Source organism: Condylostylus longicornis, unplaced genomic scaffold, assembly GCF_029603195.1.
Source record: "Condylostylus longicornis isolate FDR11 unplaced genomic scaffold, ASM2960319v2 ptg000055l, whole genome shotgun sequence".
Classification (NCBI taxonomy): domain Eukaryota; kingdom Metazoa; phylum Arthropoda; class Insecta; order Diptera; family Dolichopodidae; genus Condylostylus; species Condylostylus longicornis.
This window is the reverse complement of record NW_026578024.1, coordinates 10,191,830-10,212,033: the sequence shown is the minus strand read 5'-3', so window position 1 is coordinate 10,212,033 and position 20,204 is coordinate 10,191,830. Positions and strand designations below refer to the sequence as shown.

Below are 20,204 nucleotides of genomic sequence, written 5' to 3'. Positions count from 1 at the left end.
AATAAATAATTTTGTTGTTGTTGTTGTTATAATAATTTAAATTGTGATATTTATTTTAAGTCAAGTTCAAAATCAGTTAATCGCATTAAATTTTTTGATCAAATTAATAAAAATTTTTTTTCTTTATTTGTTTCATTTTTTTTAATATGATTTACAATTGCAAAAAATTGAAAAAAAATATGTTTGTATGTATATTATAAATATATACAATTTTTTTTTTCAATTTTCTGCTATTGTTATACAATTTTAAGTTTTTATATTTAAATATTTAATTGTTGTTATTGAAATTATTCAATTTCTTATATTTTTTTGAAAATTATTTTTCAATTTAATTATCATTATATTTTTTCATGATTTTGTTAATTATTATTTTGTATGTATAGTTATTTATAATTGATTAACTATTTATTTTGTATGTTTGTATATATATATGGGTATAGTAATTAAATTATTTATATATATATATATACGATTTTACACAAAACTTTGAAATGTTTATTTTTTAAATAGAAAATTGTAAATTTTTTTTCCAGTGTTTTTATTTTTCTTTACAGTATGCATTCTTTCATCTTCAGTTTGTTTTAATTTAAGAAAAAAATTAAATTAAAACAATTTTGTAATTTACCTTCATTTTTTAAATTACTACTTTTGTTTTTATATATATATATATGTATATATGTATATATAATTTAAGTGTGTGTATTTTTCGATCTTCTTTAATTTTTTATTTTTCAATTAATTAATATTTAAAATTAAAAATATTTTTTTTTATACAATATTTATTTTTTTTTTATTTAAAATAAACTTAAAAAAGTATTTATCTCTTAAATATTTATAAGCTGCTAGTGTGTTATTTTTATTAATTTTTCCTATATTTTTTTTTTATTTTATACATTTATATTTATATTTTATATCAATAAAGCAACTTACATAACTATAATTTATTTATCGATAATATTTATATATATATATATTTTTTTTTTATAATTATTAAAATTAAATTTTTAAATTTTATCTAACCTTAATTTTAAATGTTGTATTTTATTAAAATTTTTTTTTTTTTTATAAAGTTCATTTTTTCTTGGTTTTCTTGTGTTTGTTTTTTGTTTATTTTTAATTTAAAATTAATTATTAATTTAACTTTATACAAAGAAATTATTTTACAATTTTTGTTTTTTTTTTTTTTGTTTTTGCTTTTAATTTTAATTATTTGAATAGTTTGCTTTCATTTTTTTTGTTTTGAGTGCAATTTTCTTGAAAGTTATTATTAGTATAATTAGATTTTTTTTTTGGTTTTTTCTTGTTTTTTTTTTTTGTTTTTTTTTTGTTTTGTTTTTGTGAAAGAATAATAAGAAAAAGAGTTGTTTTTTTGTTTTATATAATAATGAAAAGTGTTATAAAAATTTTTTCGTTAGCTAAAAAAAAAAAAAAAAAAATGGTGGACAAAATGAGTTTGGAAGAAAAATTTTTAAAAGAAAATTCCAAAAGAATAGATTTTTTTTTTTGTTGTTTTTCGAATTTCCAAAATTAACTAAATTAAATATGAATTGATACTGATAGAATAAAATATTTAGTAAGTATTAAGAATATGGCAATATCACATTGACACTGGTTTGAAAGTATATGAGAGAATAAGAGAAATATTTGAACATTTAATTTTTAATTATTTTTGGATTGCGTTTGTTTGCAAATTTTTTTGTATAATTTTCGTTTTATTTCTAAATACATAGCGAGAAGCGAATATTAAAATTTTTGTCAATTTAAAAATAAATTATAAAATTAATAATGGGATTTTATTAAAGTAATTAAAACGAAATTATAAAAAATGTAGTTGTCAAAATTCATTTTAAAATTTATATGGAGTTTGGCTCGGAAATCGAATTAAATTAAAATATTTAATAAAATCATCCCACATTTAGACTGTTTCTGAACGTATCGGACTAAAATCTAATTTAACCCATTATTTTTTTCCCGAAAAATTCTAATAGTATCTAGTTTGACCGGACTTTATCGCTCTTCGCAAGAGACTATATCAAAATTTAGTTAATGAAACCTACACTAGAAGATCGCACTAAATTTAAGGTAAAGGTGCATGGCGGTCTTGGGATCCTTATGCGGACTATGTAGGGTGACCTTTTGCTGGGTTCCGGGACATAGTGGTGTCGGAAGGGAACGAGATGGTCGAGTTGAAGAACAATATAGATGAGGAAACTAGAAGAAGGGGTGACTTGTTTTGGTGGGGTTGGCGGACTTGTGCAACGACAAGGGGCCTATGGTCGAAAATAGTCTTAATATCTTAAAATTTACACACAAAATGGAAACACAATAAAATTTTCAATAATAAATTTAAATTAAAATTTTTACTAAAAAAAAAAACTGATTATATTTCTTAAATATACTCAATAACCACTAAAATAAAGTAGTATTAGTATATATATAAAATAGTATTTATGCTAGTGTAAATACTAATATAAAGAAATTAATAATATTAATATAGCAGAATTCAGTTTTAAAAAAATTAAATGATGGGACGGGATAAAGAGACGACAGAAAAATGCTCAAATATATTTCTCATAAATGAAGGAAATTATAAAATATAAGTTTAAAAAGAAATTTAATTATAAATACACTTAAAATTATACTGTTTATTGACGTATACCTCTTTATATCCTCTGTTTATTTCATTAACGTATATATATATGTATATAATAAAATATTATAATGAACTATTTAAAATGAACTATGCAAAAAATTCTAAAATAAAATTAAAAATCTACTCTTTTGAAACTATGAAAAAAAAAAAACATCTATTGAATTCCATTTGTGTTTTGTAAATTTCTCAAATAATAATTATTTTATTTATTTTATTAATGATATTAATTATTAAACTGATTTATCTATTTGAGGGTTATCGTCATTTTTTACAATATTTTTTCTTTCTTTTTTTTTTTTACTATATCTTAGTTTTTTAAATATATTATTAATTATTATAAATTCTTTAGAGATCAAATTTTTTTTTTTTTATATTTTTTTTTCTAAATATATTTTTATAGCTTTGAATATATTCGAATCGTATACTTTGAAGTTAATTAATTTAGAAAGCTTCAAATTTATTTTGCTTAACTAAAAATTATTAAATATACATTTTTAATGAAAACAAAAAAAAAAAAAAAAAATAATTATAATATACAAAATTTAATTTTTAATTTCAAAATGCATGGGTAATTTGGGTAATTTTAAAAAATGTGAACTTTTTTCTTAATTCTTTCATTCGTATAATGCCGTTGTTCAATTTTATAGAAAATGATGTAATTTTTTCTAATTTTAAAAATTTTTCTTTTGGAAAAAAAACAAACAAAAAAAAAAGAAAATAAAGAAAAGTTTTGAAATTCATTTTCGAAAACTTTAGGATGCGTCCTCTCTGTATTTTAAATATTCTGGTTTTCTATTTTGCTTGAAATAATTTTTTTTTTTTGAATAATATTTAAAAAAATAAAATATTAATTTTAATTATAACACACACAAACAGTTTTTGTTTTTTTTTTTTTTTTGTAAATTTAAAATTTTAAATATAAATTTAAGTTTTTTCTTTTTGTTTTTTTTTGTTTTGTTTTTTTTTTATAAATAATATTAAATTTAAGTCCATTTTCATGTATTTTTTTAATTTTAATTTTTTTTTTAAATCGTACGTATTTTTAATTTCAAATTATTTTTATTTTTTTTTATTTTAGTTTCACTGATTATCAGCAATCTTATCACAAATCTTATATTTTCTTTTTCTATTAATTTAATTATTAAAATATGTATAAGAAGTTTGTTATTTTAGAAATGAAAAAAAAAAAATATTTTAAAAATTTTGGTTTTAAAAATATAAAAAAGAAAAATTAAAAAAAAAAAAATTTTTTTTTATTTTTTGACAATAATTTTAATTTTTTTTTGTTTTTGTTTTGAATAAAATATTGGATAAAATGTCTCAAATACATGTTTTACTATTGTATTGAAAGTTTCTTGATTGCTATATTTTAAAAATTACTAAGAGTTTTAGCGACTCTAAGAAGAAAAATACTTGAAAGTTATTTGAGTTGATGTTTTTTTATGACAATTACACTCTTAAATACTCTCAATTATACTCTTAAATGAGAATGTCATTTTTGAATTTTAAACTGGGCGACAACACTGGAATTTTAACTTAATTGTTACTGTTTGCGATTATTAAAATATTTTTGAATTCACAATAAAGTTTTAAATAAGTTAAGGAGAATTTTAAGAAATATTTTGCATAATATAGAATTTTTACAATTTTTTTTTTGTATGATTTCGACTTGCAATTGAATTGGGTCAAATAACTCTTTTAAATTTTATAAAACTAAATGATTTTAATTTATGAATAAGTAAATACGATTTTCATATTTACATAAGCAATAATTCAAAATACGGTTTTTCAAAAAGAAAATTTTTTAATTTAAGAAACTGTTTCTGAGTTTTGTTTCAATCATGTTAAAAAAAAATGAAATTTGGCCCTGACAGTAATTGAAGATTTGAATTCTTTCCATAATTTAGCAAATGAAAAAAATAAAATATTAAAATTAAATTCTCTATTGTGAACCGTGTATTAAAAAAAAAACGTATTATAGTGAATTTGACAATCAATAATAAGGTTAAGTTCATGTTTGGCAGATCTTAAAACTTAATTCTATTTTTGTCAGGGCTGTTCTAAAGCAGAATTAGCTCCATTTTAAAAAACCATATTGACAGCACTGTATAAATGACATAAAATTTTTGAAATTAAATAATGCCTTTTAAATTTTATTTTAAATAATTAAAATAATAACTAACATTGATTCCTCCATTTTCACTTTATCATTATATTGTATTTTTTCAATTGTATTTTTAGGTTATGTCAGATTCTTATTATTGGTAGCATTAATTTTCATGCTAACAATATGAGAAGTATAGATCTTTCAAATTTCTTTACATGAAAACTATCTGGTTTTTGCAGTGTTGCCACAAAAATTTTCAAATCAACCTAATTTAGTATAACTATTTTATTTAAAAATCTTAAAGTTATATTGTATTTAAAGCAAGTATTTATCAAAAAAAAAACATTTATAACTTTCAAATATTTTTTTTTTGTATTCGCTATTGTTGCAATTTTTCTGACATTTTCCTATAAGAATAAAGTTATGTGTTTGTTTTTTTTTTTCAATTTTAACATTATTATGTATGTAATTTTTATGTAAAATTTATAATTTGCTTTTTTTAAGTTAAAAATTTCTAAATTTTAAAAATAATGTATATAAATTATTCAAAAAATGTAAATCACAATGTTTTGTTCTTAAGTATACATTAGTTTACGATTAAAAGCGATTATCCCTTTAATAATTGAATTTTTGTTTTTTTTTGTTTCTGTATTTGTTTTCTTAAATGTTTTTTTTTTTATTAAAATGGCTCAAAATTATACAAAATTTTTATTGAATTCTAAAAAGAACAACAATTTTTAATTTCATATATGGTTTTGCAGTTTTTGTTTTTTTGATAAACAAAATTCCTTACTGTTGTTTCTTTACCTTAAATATTTTGTACAAATATTTGTTTTTGTTTCAGAAGGTCCTTATACATGGAATGGAAAACTTGCTTTATACAATTTCAAATTTCACGAGTGTAGTTATGCAGTTGTGTGTCAATTGAATAAAATTGCTTGTATAGCAAAACTTCAATTATTTGGTTAGTTGCCTTTTAATAAGCTTCCAATTTAACAAATTTTAGAACCTACAAAATCCATTTGAGCCATTTTGTTTTTTGAAGAATATTTCGATTATAAAATTTCGATGCTAATTCTGTTAAATATATAGTTGGATAGAGTTGTTTCACTGGGAGAATGCTGTTGAATAATTGAAAAATTTGTGTGAATTTTAATGTAATTTTTAATTTTGTATGTGAAATTGTGCTTACCTTTCAATAAATAAAACACATAATGAGTTCATGTTATCCAACGATGATGCAATAGTAAGATATTTTTTGTTTGTTTTTTTCTTTTGTCTGTCCTTTAATTTTAGTTTGAATTCTAATTTTTTTTTTAAAATGTATGAAGTTCACAAATTGTTTTTTGTTATCCATTTTGTTTAATTATAGATTAAAAATTATTTTCACATTTTTCATTTAAAAAATATATCCAGTTTTTATTTTTTTATTGAATAAATAAAGATTAAAACATCTTATTGTAGAGTCTATTGCCATTTTAATGTATGTATGTGTAAATATTTTTGTATAAGCATAATAGTTTTTCTTTTTTTTCACTTTCTATATAGATTAATCCATTTTAATATTGTAAAATATGTTTTGGTGACGAAAGTTGTTGTTGTTGTTGTTGTAGACAAAACAATTTATAATTTTTTGTTTTTTTGTTATCTCTTTCTGTTTCAATTAATTCTATAATATGTTATACTAAGAAGTTTTTTTTTTTTTTGTTTTTGTTTTTTCATCCATTCTATATGATAATTATAATTACAAATGTTGACCATAATATTCTGCAGGTGGATAATGTGGATAACCTTGATGGAAAGCTGGATCACCAGGAGGACGATGCATCATATGTGCCTGACTATCCATCATATAACCCATTGCATCATGACCATAACCAGATGGACCAGGATGTGGTGTATAAACTGGAAATAGATAATCTGAATGTTAATATTACCATATGAAATCTATGAAGTTTCAAAATTATTAAAAAATATTGGATATTCTTTGCAAAAAATATTTTACTTTGTTTGTTTTTCTTTCACCCATTTTTTGGGTAATTTTATTTAATCTACATAATTATCTAAATTTTTTTTTATATAATTTTCCAAGAAAACAACATAATATAGAAAAATTGACAATTTCAAGAATATAATTTAGATTAATTTCCAAAATACAAAAAAAAAAATTATTTTTTTTTCTGTTCTACTTAATCTAGACCAATATTATTTTGTGTATGTATTTTTAAATTATTAGGAAAATATGATAATTATTGCATAAGAAATGACAATAATGAATTTTTTTTCCAATATGTACAGAATATCCTTTTTCTTTCTCATTATAATACAAGGACAATTATATAAGCTTTTATTAATAATATAATTATATCATTTAATTTCTAATTTGTTTTTCAAAACTCATAAATCACAACGAAAAAAAATACGTGTATCCTTATAACCAAAATTACTTTGTTCTTAAATGATCAAATTATAATAAGAAATTCATTAAATATTTATAATTCACGTACATGCATACAAATATTTGTATGTATGTATGCATAATATAATGTGATTGTGTAAAAATTTTCAGAGCCATTAAACTATTAAAATCTCATTAAAAGAAAATTTTCATAATCAAAACAATCAACTTTGAATTTTTTTCTTAAACTAAAAAAGAAAACAAAAAAAAAAACTTTGCTCAAAGGAAGCAAAAAATTGTTCGAAATTAAATCAGGAAAGAACTCAATTTTCCATTTATTATTAAAATAAAAAAAGCAAAACCCATTTACAATTTTCTATATGTGTACTTTAAATACAGCTATGCTACCGTTAGGAATTCTACTCTACATAAAGCACATTAAAACTTAACCAAAAAGTGTCATTAAGTGACAGAACGCACATAAGAAACGTTAACTATTTTACACTTTTTTTTTGTTTATTATTATTTTTTTTCTTTATAGTTACTAATTTCTTTTGTCCTTTTATATATATATATATATTATGTAATTTCAGGTTACTAACAATGTTTTATTGCTCATTCATTTCCATATATTATGAAAGAACTAGAAAATTATTAGATTTTCCTTTTATATTTTCTATAACCTCCCTATATAAATGTAGATAGAAAGTTTGAATTTGCAAAAAAACACAAGAGAAAAGGACGGAGGGAGAAAAATCTGAAACTCTAGAATCTTCTAATATTTTTATCATTAAATAAAAGGCAGAAGAGCAAAGAAATTAAATTCTTAAAATAGGTCCCAAATCTACAATTAAATAACTTCATTGGGAAAGACCTATCATTATATGGAGTACCCCAAAACTGTTGTTTTGTAGCCCAAATATACGACAACTCTTCGGATTTTTTTTTTTTTTTTCGTTTTTTGTTTATGTTTTACTTGTGTGTGCTTAATTTCTATTTTTTTTTTTTTTGGGTTTTTTATTTTCTTTCTTTTTCATTTCTTGGATCATAAAATTTCCAACTGGAAAATTTTTCCTAGAATTAAATAACACGGACCAAAAACAAAAAAAAAAGAGGAATTAAACTTTAAATACTCTTACATTATAATGTTTGCATAAATGTATATATATATACTCGTATATATGTATATATATATTATTCATTTATTTTATGTATTTTATATTAAAGGATAAACCTTATCCTTTTATTATTCATTTTAAATGTCGCCCCTTTGTCCACCATAATAAACCTTCAAAAAGCAAAAAAATTAAATCAAATAATAACAAAAACATAAGAAGTTCGAAAATAAAAATTAAGAATAAAGTCAGAAGTGCTGTCAACCCAGAAAAGGAAAGATAATATTGTACAATAATTCTATGACTCTGTTCCTTTCTTCTTTTTTTGTATAAAATTTTGCTAGTATTGTATCCAAAATGATCCAAAGATAATTCATCTCTTTTCTTCTCTTTCACTTAAAATATATGTAGCTATATATTGTTCTCTTTTGTTTATATTTTATATGGATATAATATTTACTTTTTCACGACATCATAATTGGATGTTAAAGATGTGCCGTGCCAATGAGACGTCCCAACTCAATTCACTTTTTTTTCTGTTTTTTTTTGGATTTTCTTTATTTTTATTATTATATTATTCTTGAGGAGGGTATTTAATGTTCTGGAAAAGTGTTTAGTAACATTCATCTAAACTACTTCTGCTCGTTAAATAATTTTTATGGGACCTCAAAAGAATTTGTACAAAAAAAAAATAAATAATACTGAGAATATACACTATATATACTTAAACGACAACTGCAAATTATATAATAAACGAATATGTTTATACACTTATTTTATATACATATATAGAGAAAATGAAGATCCAAAAAACAAAAAGAAACCAAACTTAACTTGACTCTCAAAATCAAGTCTCAAAGAACTCAATAATTGTATTTTATATTATACTTTTTATATATATGTATGTACATACTTACATATATGTAGGATATAAAAAAGTCGTAAAATTGAAAGAAGAAGCAGCAAAAATACAAGACCAAAAAAGTATATAAATGAAAAACTTTTGAACACTATCTATTTTGATTATACGGTGTTATGCCATAAAAAAGATATCAAGATTCATAAAAAATATTGTAATGAAATTAATACACTTCAAATCATCATCATGATATACGAGTATATTCATATATTATATACATATATACATTACGGACTCTTATATAAGTCATCATCATTAATATATTCAATAAAAGTAGTTAAAACTGAATATTAAATGGTGATTTTTATAATGCACATATCTCTATATCTACATATATGTATATAGTTTTGTAAATGTGCAATAAAAAACTAATTTGAAATTGGAGAATTCTTAAAGAAAATGAAAAATACAAATACGGAAAAAAAAAATATAATTTTAATTTCATTTGCTTTATTATAGATTTAGATGATCTTAATGTTGTAGTAAGCTCACATTAAATAAATTCTAAAATTAAATTTTTATTATAGTATGAAAAATGTTTGTATATTTTTATAAATATAAAATTTAGGAAGTAATATAAAATTGAATATAATATTAGTATAGTAAGGCCCCCATGTGTTTCACTAAGAAAAAAAAAAATAAAAATATCTGAATTATTCCTTATAATCTTTACGTTATTTGCAATCGAAAATGTAATCGAAAATAATTTTCGTAAGTTCAATGGAACTGGAATACTTAAATTTTTTTGAAATTTGAATTTTCAAAATAAATAAATTTTTTAAGGTTTTATTATTTTAATATACAGAATGAATAAGGAGTAATCAGTGTCTAAAGATATGCAATCATTTAGGGCATGAAAAGTGAGTAAAATTTTTAACTAGGAACTAGGCGATCTCAACGATTTCCGAAATTCCTATATTTGCCTGAATTTTTTTGCTTATAAAATCCCTTTTGAAAAAGATAGTAGCTTGAAAACAAACAGTTTCTGAAAACGATTGTAAAGGGCTTGAAAGCAACAAATTTTCATCCCTCATTTTTGATGCCTTAAATGATTGTGCGTATTAAGGCACGGTCTACTAAACTTTGTAATGTTAAATTTAATTCTAAAAAGCCTTCTAAAATATTGGAAAATAATAGATTTTACAAAATTATTTTTAGTAATGGCAACCCCAGAATTATGTAATTAGCACAAATTTTAAATTTATACGATATTAATTTGAGCTTGAATTAAGTATATAACGTAATTGAGAAATAAATTTAAGATTAAAAATTTTGGGCTAGTTTTAAACTAGTTTCAACTAAATTTCATACGACTTCCCCTTTTTTAAAACAAATATTTATTAAATTATTTCAATTTCATTGCATGGATGCTATTTTGACTCACAAGCCACTTTCGTTATATTTTTGACTTAAGAACATTTTTATAGGTTGTTGGAAGATGATTTTTGATAATATGAAATCTGTTTTTTTGCTATCTCATTCAGTTTTATAGATATTGAGCATGCTGATCCGTCACCATTTTTAAATCGGGGCGAATTTTGATCTATATCGTAAATCTATATCGTATTCATTTCTGAATTTGAAAATATTTTGTTTTAAAAAAAAATTAATGAAGCGTATAGTATATGCAGTAGTAAATGTGCTTTCAACTGAAACTTAAGATTCGTCTCTTTATCAAATTGCCCTCAACAAATTATTCAGAAATCAAATGAAAATCATTTAATCTACCTACAGCTGAAATTTTTTCAGAACTAAATGTTTAAGAATACATGAATGTATAGAAAAAATTAAATCCTTAAATTAAAAGGCAGCAATTTTAATGCATTTCAAAAGTCATAACATTTTTAAAATGCAATTAATATGAAAAAAAAAAATAAATTTCTCAATTCTAGTTATTTTTTTAATATTGCATACTTTTTGTTTTGCATAATGATCTAGAAATAAAAATCTAATTAAAAAATTTATCTAAATTTATTTTACATTTACTATGCACATAATAATAATAGGCCATTTTATTTAAATTAACTATTGAATATTTTTATATTCCAATTAAAGATTAACAAAAATGAAAATTAAGATTATAAATTTAAAATTATAATAAAAGTAAGAATTTTTAACAAGAATTACAAGAATTACGAAAAATTGGTATGAAAATCAAAATTAAATTGGTAATAAAAGTTGTCCCTACATTTATTTTGATAATATTAATTCTCCTTGTATTTTGCCCCTCTATATTATTATTTTTAAATTATTTAAAATAAAAGCGTTTTGTTTTTTTGTTATATATATGTATGCATACAGCGCCGCATCTACCATATCTATATAAGCAAAGTAAGTATGTGCAATGAGCCCCGGAAAACAGGAGCGCATTTACTATGTGTAATGCTAAATTGTTATTATATATTAATTATTGCCTTCAAAGGCAGGAGGGCGCAATTTTTTGGAAACTGAACAGGGCACCGAATAAATGTGAACCGGGCCTGTATGCATATTTATTGCAAAGAATATCCAATAACGATAATTTTTTTTATTTAATAGTTTAAAAAAAATTATATTGTAAAATAAAAAATTAAAGAAAAAAATTCAAATTAAATAATAAACGCTTATACATAATATAATGATTATCGTATATGCTCAGTCTTACCTGCTCTATTTGATTGGTCAATCATCGGTTGAACGATTCTTCGTCTCGCATTAATAAACCTGCAAAATTCAATAAAAAAAAACAAATTTAATTTTTTGTTTTTTTCTTTTTTTTTTATTAATATTTTGTTTTTATTTTTATTTTATTAATTTTATTATATATTTTTTTATTATCGTATTTAAAAATAAAATAAAAAAAATAGCCATTAAAAAATTTATGTTATTTCTTATTTCGTCTTTTCCAATTTTTGTTTTTGTTGTTTTTTTTTTTTTATAAGGAAATTATTTTAATTTTTATGTTTTTAATGGCTATTCCAAATTCATAATATCGTATATTAAATCCAGATCTTAGAAATTTTCTAAAATGCAATTTAATGCTTGTTTATATGTAGAATGATTGCTTTTATATACAGTCGAACCTGGGTCAGGAGAATTTCAATGGACCGAACATTTTGTTCCATTTATAGAGCTTCCTCACTTGCGTAGTTCTCTATTTATCCAGGATTTTTTCTGAAATCCAATAAATTTCAGAAAAAAACAAAGTCATACTATACGTCACGAATATTTTTTTTTGTTTTCTTGTTTTGACGTTTTTTATGTTACGGGCGAGTTAAATTAAAAAAAGAAAAATCTACTTTTACTTTTGTGTCTCTGCATCTCTTTTCAGCATCGGATATAACCCTGGTTTTATTTCTTCTCTTAATACTTCTCATATCTTCTTTTTTCTCGAACATTATACCAAAATAAAAACAGAAGTTGCACTAAAAGAGGTAATCATAAAAATATTACTCCTATGAAGTTAAAAGTGTTGTGAAATAGTGCTGAAAACTCACAAAATTTATTGTTCTGTTAGAAAGAAAGAGATTCTGTTAGAAAATTCAAGGAACAGGAAAAATAATTTCATTAAAGAGGTTTTCCTCTTATCCAGGTTCTACTGTATATGTATATTTATTTATTCTGATGGGTAATTCAATGACTTTTTGAGGACATATTAAAGATATTATGGCTTTTTATTCTTGTATACTGTTTTAATAAATATATGTATATAAATTTTTGTTTTGCAATTGTAATTAAAATACGGTTAAAGCGATTTTATTTTTTACATAAATATTAGACATAAAAATAAATCAAGATATTAAAATAAGAAGAATTAAAGCAAAACTGAACTGAATTTCTAAATGAATTCTTTATTTTTAGAACACTTTTCATGATTGTAAAAATTTATATTTCAGAAAATGTGTAAAAATTTATTATATAACTCCAACAGATGTAGAAAAATAATTAATTGAAATTTTTTGAATTTTTATATTGAAATTTAATTATAGTTATAAAAGATTGTTATTCTAAATATATTAAAATAATTTACAATTATATTTAAAAATTAAATTTATATTATAAAATCATTCAAGTTGCAAGTAGTGCGCGTAGTTAGTCTACTGTATTGAAGTTTGAAACGGTTCTTTGATTTTAAAATGTATGTAATTAAAAATAATTGATTTCTTTTCAATTTACTGAAATAAAATGTGTTAATTGTAAAGACATACCCAAAGGGATAAACGGCAACCGAATAGGTTTTCAGTTGTTAATCCACAACAACAACAATCCAGGAAACAATAAGAATTTAGGTTATTTCACCGCCGGCGGTGAAAATCTAGGCAATAATTTGATAACACTTGATTCTCGGCAGTTCCATGTAAAGATATACATATATGAATTCTGACATTTGGCCGAGGAAAATCGCTCTTGTTCTGTTTTCAACTTGCATGTGTTAATACAAATTTGCTCTTTAGCAATTATAGATGTCGCACAATCTTATATCAATGATAATTATCTAGCAACATGTTTACACATCACTATATAATTATGTTGGTTATACCGAATGAAGATAGCTACTTCTATTTTGACACTAATTAGGATGAACCATGGGCAGTATCGGACATTCAGATTTTTGTTTTTTAATATTTGATTGAAATTATTTCAGATTATCATAATAAACGTCTTGTTTTAGAAAGTGTGAACTGAAATACAGAGAATAAGACTTTAAATGTTTGACACATTTTTGTTATTTTCTGTTATGTTTTTAGTAGTTTTTCAATAGCTCGGATTTAGTGCTATAAATTAAAAAATCAAGAAAATATTTTATAACCAGCAACTAAAACCAAAAATATGTCGGCACATAAAATATAAAGGAACAAAATAAAATGAATTGAGGAAATAAAGTTTTTTTTTTTGTTATAAACTTTTTGATGATAAATTCATTTGTTTTTTTAAACAAGGAAATGTAATTTCACTGAATATTTGCAAAGTTGATATACACACATACATACACATGCACATATATATAATGTAAGTATATCTTATACTTGTTATCCTTAAATGTCTTGAAAGCCAAACAAATTTCCTTAAATAAAAATGATTATATTTTTTCAAAACTGACCGCCATATTTGATTGCTATTTGAAGGTATTTGCCAAAAAGGATTTTCATATTATGTAAAAATATATTTTTTATACGATTTATTATATATGGAAAAGAAAAACGAAAAGGGAAAAATAATGAAGAATGAAATATAGAAATAAAAAACAGGAAGAAAATGCAGGCAATAAAAATTTTGTGTTATAAAAAGCAAAATACTATTGGACAACATTTTGCCAAAATATTTTCCTGGTAAATAAGAAATGAAAAAAGCAAAAAGAGAAAAAAAAAAATTAAAATTTTCTCTTATTTTAGTTATTCTACACTTCATGAACAATTCAAAATGGATTCCATTTCACTTCATTCATAAAAGTTTTTATTTTTTAAGTTTTATATACTTGTATATAAGGAGAATATAAGCATAGAACTTGCGGACATCTTTAGTAACCAATACCCTTTAGTAACCACAATTACCCTTTTAGTTTTACGAGTTTTCGGGAGTACTCCCTGTGTTGTATAACAATTCAATTATACAAAAGAAATGTTAGCCTAAAAACTAAAGGTTTAAGAATTTGACATTGTTTTTCCATATTAAAATATATAGGCATCTGCCGGAATAAATGTTTATGACTATACTATAGCTATACTCTTCTGCTCAACTGTTCTTTTATACAAGCTGATGTTATTTCAAGTGTTATACGTTTTAAATTATTTATACGTTAAGTATGCATTATGCCTTATTAGAACAATAGCATATTTTTTGATTGAATGCGAAAAAAATAAAAAATTGCTTGCAAAAAAATCAATCAATGGAGAAAGTTATGCAATATATTTTCTTATTTTCTTCTCTCTTTTGCGCTCTTTTACGTTATGCTCATATATAAGTTTTATAAAAACACAATTTATCATTTTGAAATTTCTAATTTGTTTTTAATATATTTTTGTTGGTTTAAAAAAGTACACATAGTTTTTATTTTAAAAATATTTTCCCATCATTATTATTTCATTGAAAATTTTTTTTTCTCTTATAATATTTCCGATTTCGGAAGATTCGCATTTGATTTCAAGCTAATTAAATCATGACGAACCACAATCGGCGTATATGAATTTATTCAGTTTTTATAATTTCCTGTTTGTCTGCTTAAAATCATATTTTTTTCTTCTTAACATGATTATATGTGGAAAATAAAGAAGGAAAGACAAAAAAAAAACTCCTAAATCTTGTAATCTTAATCCCTCTTTAAGAAATTTTGTTAAAAGAAAAAAAAAACGAGATATAAAAAATTCGATATCCAATTCAATATGTGAGGAACATTTTGTTTTTTTTTTTCTTAATTCCCGTATGAAGACAAAAGATGAAAGCCATAACAAAGTAAACGAGTAATAAGCGAAAAAAAAAAAAAAAACAAAAAATACTAAAATGTTTGATGACATTCGAATCAAATTTTGATTTATTTTTGACGGTGTTTCGTTTTCCTCATGTGACCATATAAATTATTTGACATTAATACATTGCGGTAAGAATATTGTAGTCAAACAATCGTAAAACTAACTAAAATATACACGGTATACAAACAAATATATAAACATGTGTTTTTGTTTTTTTTTCATCGTTACTGTTTGTTCTGTACATAAAATTTTAAGGATCTCACATGTCATTTGACAATATTTGTGGTTTCATTTTTGTTTTAAATCAAAATGAAAAAAGTACAAGAATTATAGTTAGCAAATGTAGATTACTAGTTTACTAGAATTTCAAATAATAAGAAAGATTTTATTGACCTTTTTGATATTTGGTTTTTTTTATAAAATATGAAATTTTTTTTTGTTTTTGGAAGCATTTGGATTGAATTTCAAATTTTCGAAGTTGTTGTATTTAAAGAAAGAACAATAATTTTGTTAAACTTTAAAAAAACAAATTATTCTGTAGTGTTTTTATTTAAATGAACGTTGTATGAGACCTGGTCTGTCAAACATTTCATGTTACTCGAATTCAACAGGGTGGTGTGCCTTGAGAGGAATTGTATGAGCGCGTCCTACATCCATGGGGGGAAGAGCACAAAAGATCAATTATGTTGGTCGCGTTTTGCACTGTTACCCGATGTAAAGTCTACGATCAATGTTGAACGATTGAAATTTAAAAAAAAATTCAATTTAATTCAATTTCATTGCAACTAATCCAAGTTCACTTAATCCATGTTTGCGGCATTTTTATATCAAAATCAAAATAAGTCGGATGATAATAAAAATTTGAAGAACAATAATGTTAAACATTCTTACCGCTAGATGTCTTTAATATTTGACTAAAGTATTCTACAAAATGTATTCGAATTTTTATTGCTGCAAAAATTTTCATATTATCTTCATTATTTTCTTAATTAATAAATTTTTCAGAGAAAATATTTATATTTTATTATAAAATATAAAGAATTTAATCAATGGTCCTTCTACAGTTTTGGTAAGGCTTGAAATTTTCTCATATTCATTCTTGAATGTTTTTTTTTCTAACTCTTATTTCACTTTAATTTTTAGCCCAACTATTTAATGCCAAAAATTTTGAAAAAAAATCGTAAATTATTATTTGACATTTTCTACATTGAATTTTCAAAATATTTTTATATTTGAAATTTTCTATACCACCAATTTTTACACAATCAAAAGCCATCTATTTTTCTAAAAAAACTAAAACACAATAATGAAAATTCTCTAAATAAGGATCAGTTTTTGCAATTGTTTTCAATGTTTTAGTTTTAGTAAAAAATTTTTTGTATGATTGTATGTAATCTTGAAAGAAAAAAAAATCCAATTTCCGATGCCATTTTCACCTTGGATTTTTTTCCTCTTCTCTTTTTTTTCTCTAATTCTAACTAAAAAAAAAGAAAAGAAAAACAAATTAAAACTAAATATAAAAATTCAGGTTAACAAAATATGCCAAACTTTTCCGAAAATTGCAAAAAAAAAAAACAAATAACTATAGAAATAAAATTTATCTGGTCCATAATCTATTCGTTTACACCTTACCATTTAGGTAAGCATAGTTAGGTAAAATATCATGTGCCATACATTTGATATAGGTAAAACAACATTGGCTATAAACATTGATCGTCATCGTTTTCATTTTAATTGTGTTAATATAATATTTATATGAGTGTATATACGCTTATCAAAAATGTTTATAATGGCAAATTGAATGGTCCTCCCCCAAGAAATATGCAGAGAAAAGAAAAATCTCATTTATATAAAAAAAAAAAACGCATACATTTCAATTTTTATACCCTTGTTAATAACAAAAATTCCAATGGGAATTCTATATATACACATATTTTTATTTCCCACCTTGTGTGAAATTGGCGCCAAATAGAAATTACGGGCGCAAACAAAAGAAGAAAATCAAAAAAAAAAAACATTTTCCAAAATTTATATGGGACAAAACAAAAGGAAAATTTTATACCGTTAAAAAAATTTTTTTTTTTTTTCTAAAACACACTTAAAATATAATGTGAAAGAAAGATTTTTAAAAGGCCTTCACATTAATGTAACAATAATAACATATTAGAGTAAGGGTATAAGAAAATCCATAAATAAATTCTGTTCTTTTTTTTTAATATTCTTTTCATTCGTTTTAAGGAAAATTCATATTTTTCTGGACTACCTTAGTATACCTTATAATTTCAATTTCTTAAATCAAAAATCCTTGCATTATAAACGATGCGCAAAATATAATTTTTGCAATGCGAGACGTAGGTATAGCAAATGCGAATGCGAAATTTCGTTGGCGTTCATTTACGATATTTAAGAAAAATAAGAACGCGAATAATTTTAATTTTGGAACCTTAAATAAACCAAAAACCAAAAAACTTAAAATTAATTGTAAATAAAATCGAAAATAATGTTATGAAATTAAGAAAATTAAATCTTAAAACTTTAAAGAAAAAATTCAACAAGTCAAAAAATTTGTGTTTCGACTACGTTAACTTAAGAACTTCGAAATAATTACTAAGTAGTTTTTTGGCTCTTTTATTCATAACTTCGGAATTTGTTGTTTAAATTTCGACAGACTATTAATAATATTTCAAAAAATTTAAACTTGATTACAATTTGAAACAAGTTAAATTTGAAGCGGAGGTTTAAATTTTTGGTGAAAAGCTATAAATTTTCTGATTTTGTTTCAATAAGTTCAGATTTTAATAACATACACTAACAATTTCTTCTGTTACGCGTTTTCAAAAAAATTTTTTCCCTTCTGTTTACAGCGATATGTATAGATATTTTATGTAGATATATTTCTATGTAAAATATTTTATCTAATACAAACTTAGTTCAATTCCAGGCTTTAATTCTATGACTAATCTTTCATTCAGCACGATAAAGTTACAAGAAAGTGATTTATCATGTTCAATATGGAATCTTTATTGCATATTGTCCATTGATTTGAAAGCAGAACGCACTTGGGGCGTGAATTTTGAAAACTGCGAAGGCCACCGAACAATTGAGAGTATAGGTCCTACTTAGATTGCTAGTAACTATATGGATATTTTATTAATATTTTTTAATTTAATTAAAAATTTAAGTTTTAAAAAAGTTCAATTCCGATTCAACTTTATTCAAATTTCACTAAAATGTGCAATTCTTACAAGCTCTCTGGGTTTTAAAATCTATTTGGCATACTTCCATACATATATAACCTGATATATGTATGTGCATACTAGGCATTCTTAGAAAAATAATTCATTTAAAATATTATTTTTATTAAATTTTATTTTTCGCAGTACTGCAGTATTTATAAAATTAAGTATGTACGAATTTCAATATTAAAATTATGCAAAATATTCCAAATATTTGTAAATTATAAATTTCAATACTCTTTTCTTCCATATATCTACATTTCATATTCATGTTGCGTTTAATTCAGATTTTTTAATCTTCAATTTAATAAAAAAGAAAATTTCTGAATAGAGAAGAAAAAAAAAGAGATAGGAAATCAACAAAAATTTTCTCCCATTATGCGTTTAATATTGGGGGTATTATGTCGGTTCTGTTTACTTGCTATTATATGCTATTAATTTGACAACTTAAATTTTAAAATATTTCCTCTGTCGTGTGTTTGGTTTTCACAAAAAATACAAAATAGAAAAAAACGAAATTAAACAGGAATAAAGTAAAATTTTTTGTTACAAAAAAAGGAACAACAAAGTTGGTATTTTTTCTATTTTTTTTTTTTTGTTCGTTCTTTTTTTCGCGAGTAAATGAGTTTTTACTGTACTATGATTGTGTTTATCGGGCTTTTAACATCTGACAAGATAATCGTCATAAATTTTACTTAAAGCTAAGAGTATTTTCTTATAAAAATGTTATTTTTAAGGATGCTATACTTTTTATTTTCATTCTCATTTTCTTTTTTGTTTTTTATTTTATCATTTGTATTAAGAGTAGAACAGAAAAATACATTCTATATACACGTTTCCCAAAACTTATATGCAATGCTTATATTTTTAATATAAGAGAGAAAAAAAAATGTATACACAGTAAAAGTCCTTTATTCTCTTCTTTTTTTTTTATTTTTTTTTTTTGAAGTTTGCTATTTTTCTATGTAGATATTTACGTACGAGCTCTCTGTATTAAATTTAGATCTCTTATACGTCTGAAATATCTAAGCAAAAATAATATTTACGGTAATTTCTTAGAATACAAAATAACAAAAAAAAAATAGACTAAATATATAAATAAATAAATAAAATGGCGAATATACCATATAGAAATAATGGAAAACTGTTATATATATATATTCATGCATATAATGCATATATACAACCTATTCTAATATTAAACGAATATTTATTAAGAAATTTATTAGAGTTTAAAAGGCATTCCAAAGTATATGGTATTTAGGAAATTATAGAATATATATAAACGAAAAAAAGGGTCTAAACATATTAAAATAATATTAAATATTTC

The 20,204-nt window shown here is 22.4% G+C and overlaps 1 protein-coding gene across 3 annotated transcripts in view; it reads right to left on the bottom strand.

The window, feature by feature from the left end:
* Window positions 1-5,246: 5,246 nt before the first annotated feature.
* Window positions 5,247-20,204, bottom strand: part of LOC129612112 (homeobox protein homothorax) — a 437,826-nt gene continuing 422,868 nt past the window's right edge. Inside the window, exons 14-16 of one of the 3 annotated variants that reach the window (XM_055525634.1) lie at window positions 11,837-11,895; window positions 5,953-6,680; window positions 5,247-5,881 (exon numbers count right to left, since the gene is read on the bottom strand). In XM_055525634.1, the coding sequence (XP_055381609.1) occupies window positions 6,505-6,680; window positions 11,837-11,895 (235 nt within the window). In that variant the 3' untranslated portion in view covers window positions 5,247-5,881; window positions 5,953-6,504. The remainder of the gene's footprint in view (window positions 5,882-5,952; window positions 6,681-11,836; window positions 11,896-20,204) is intronic. The other 2 variants (XM_055525635.1, XM_055525636.1) reach the window with 2 other exon arrangements.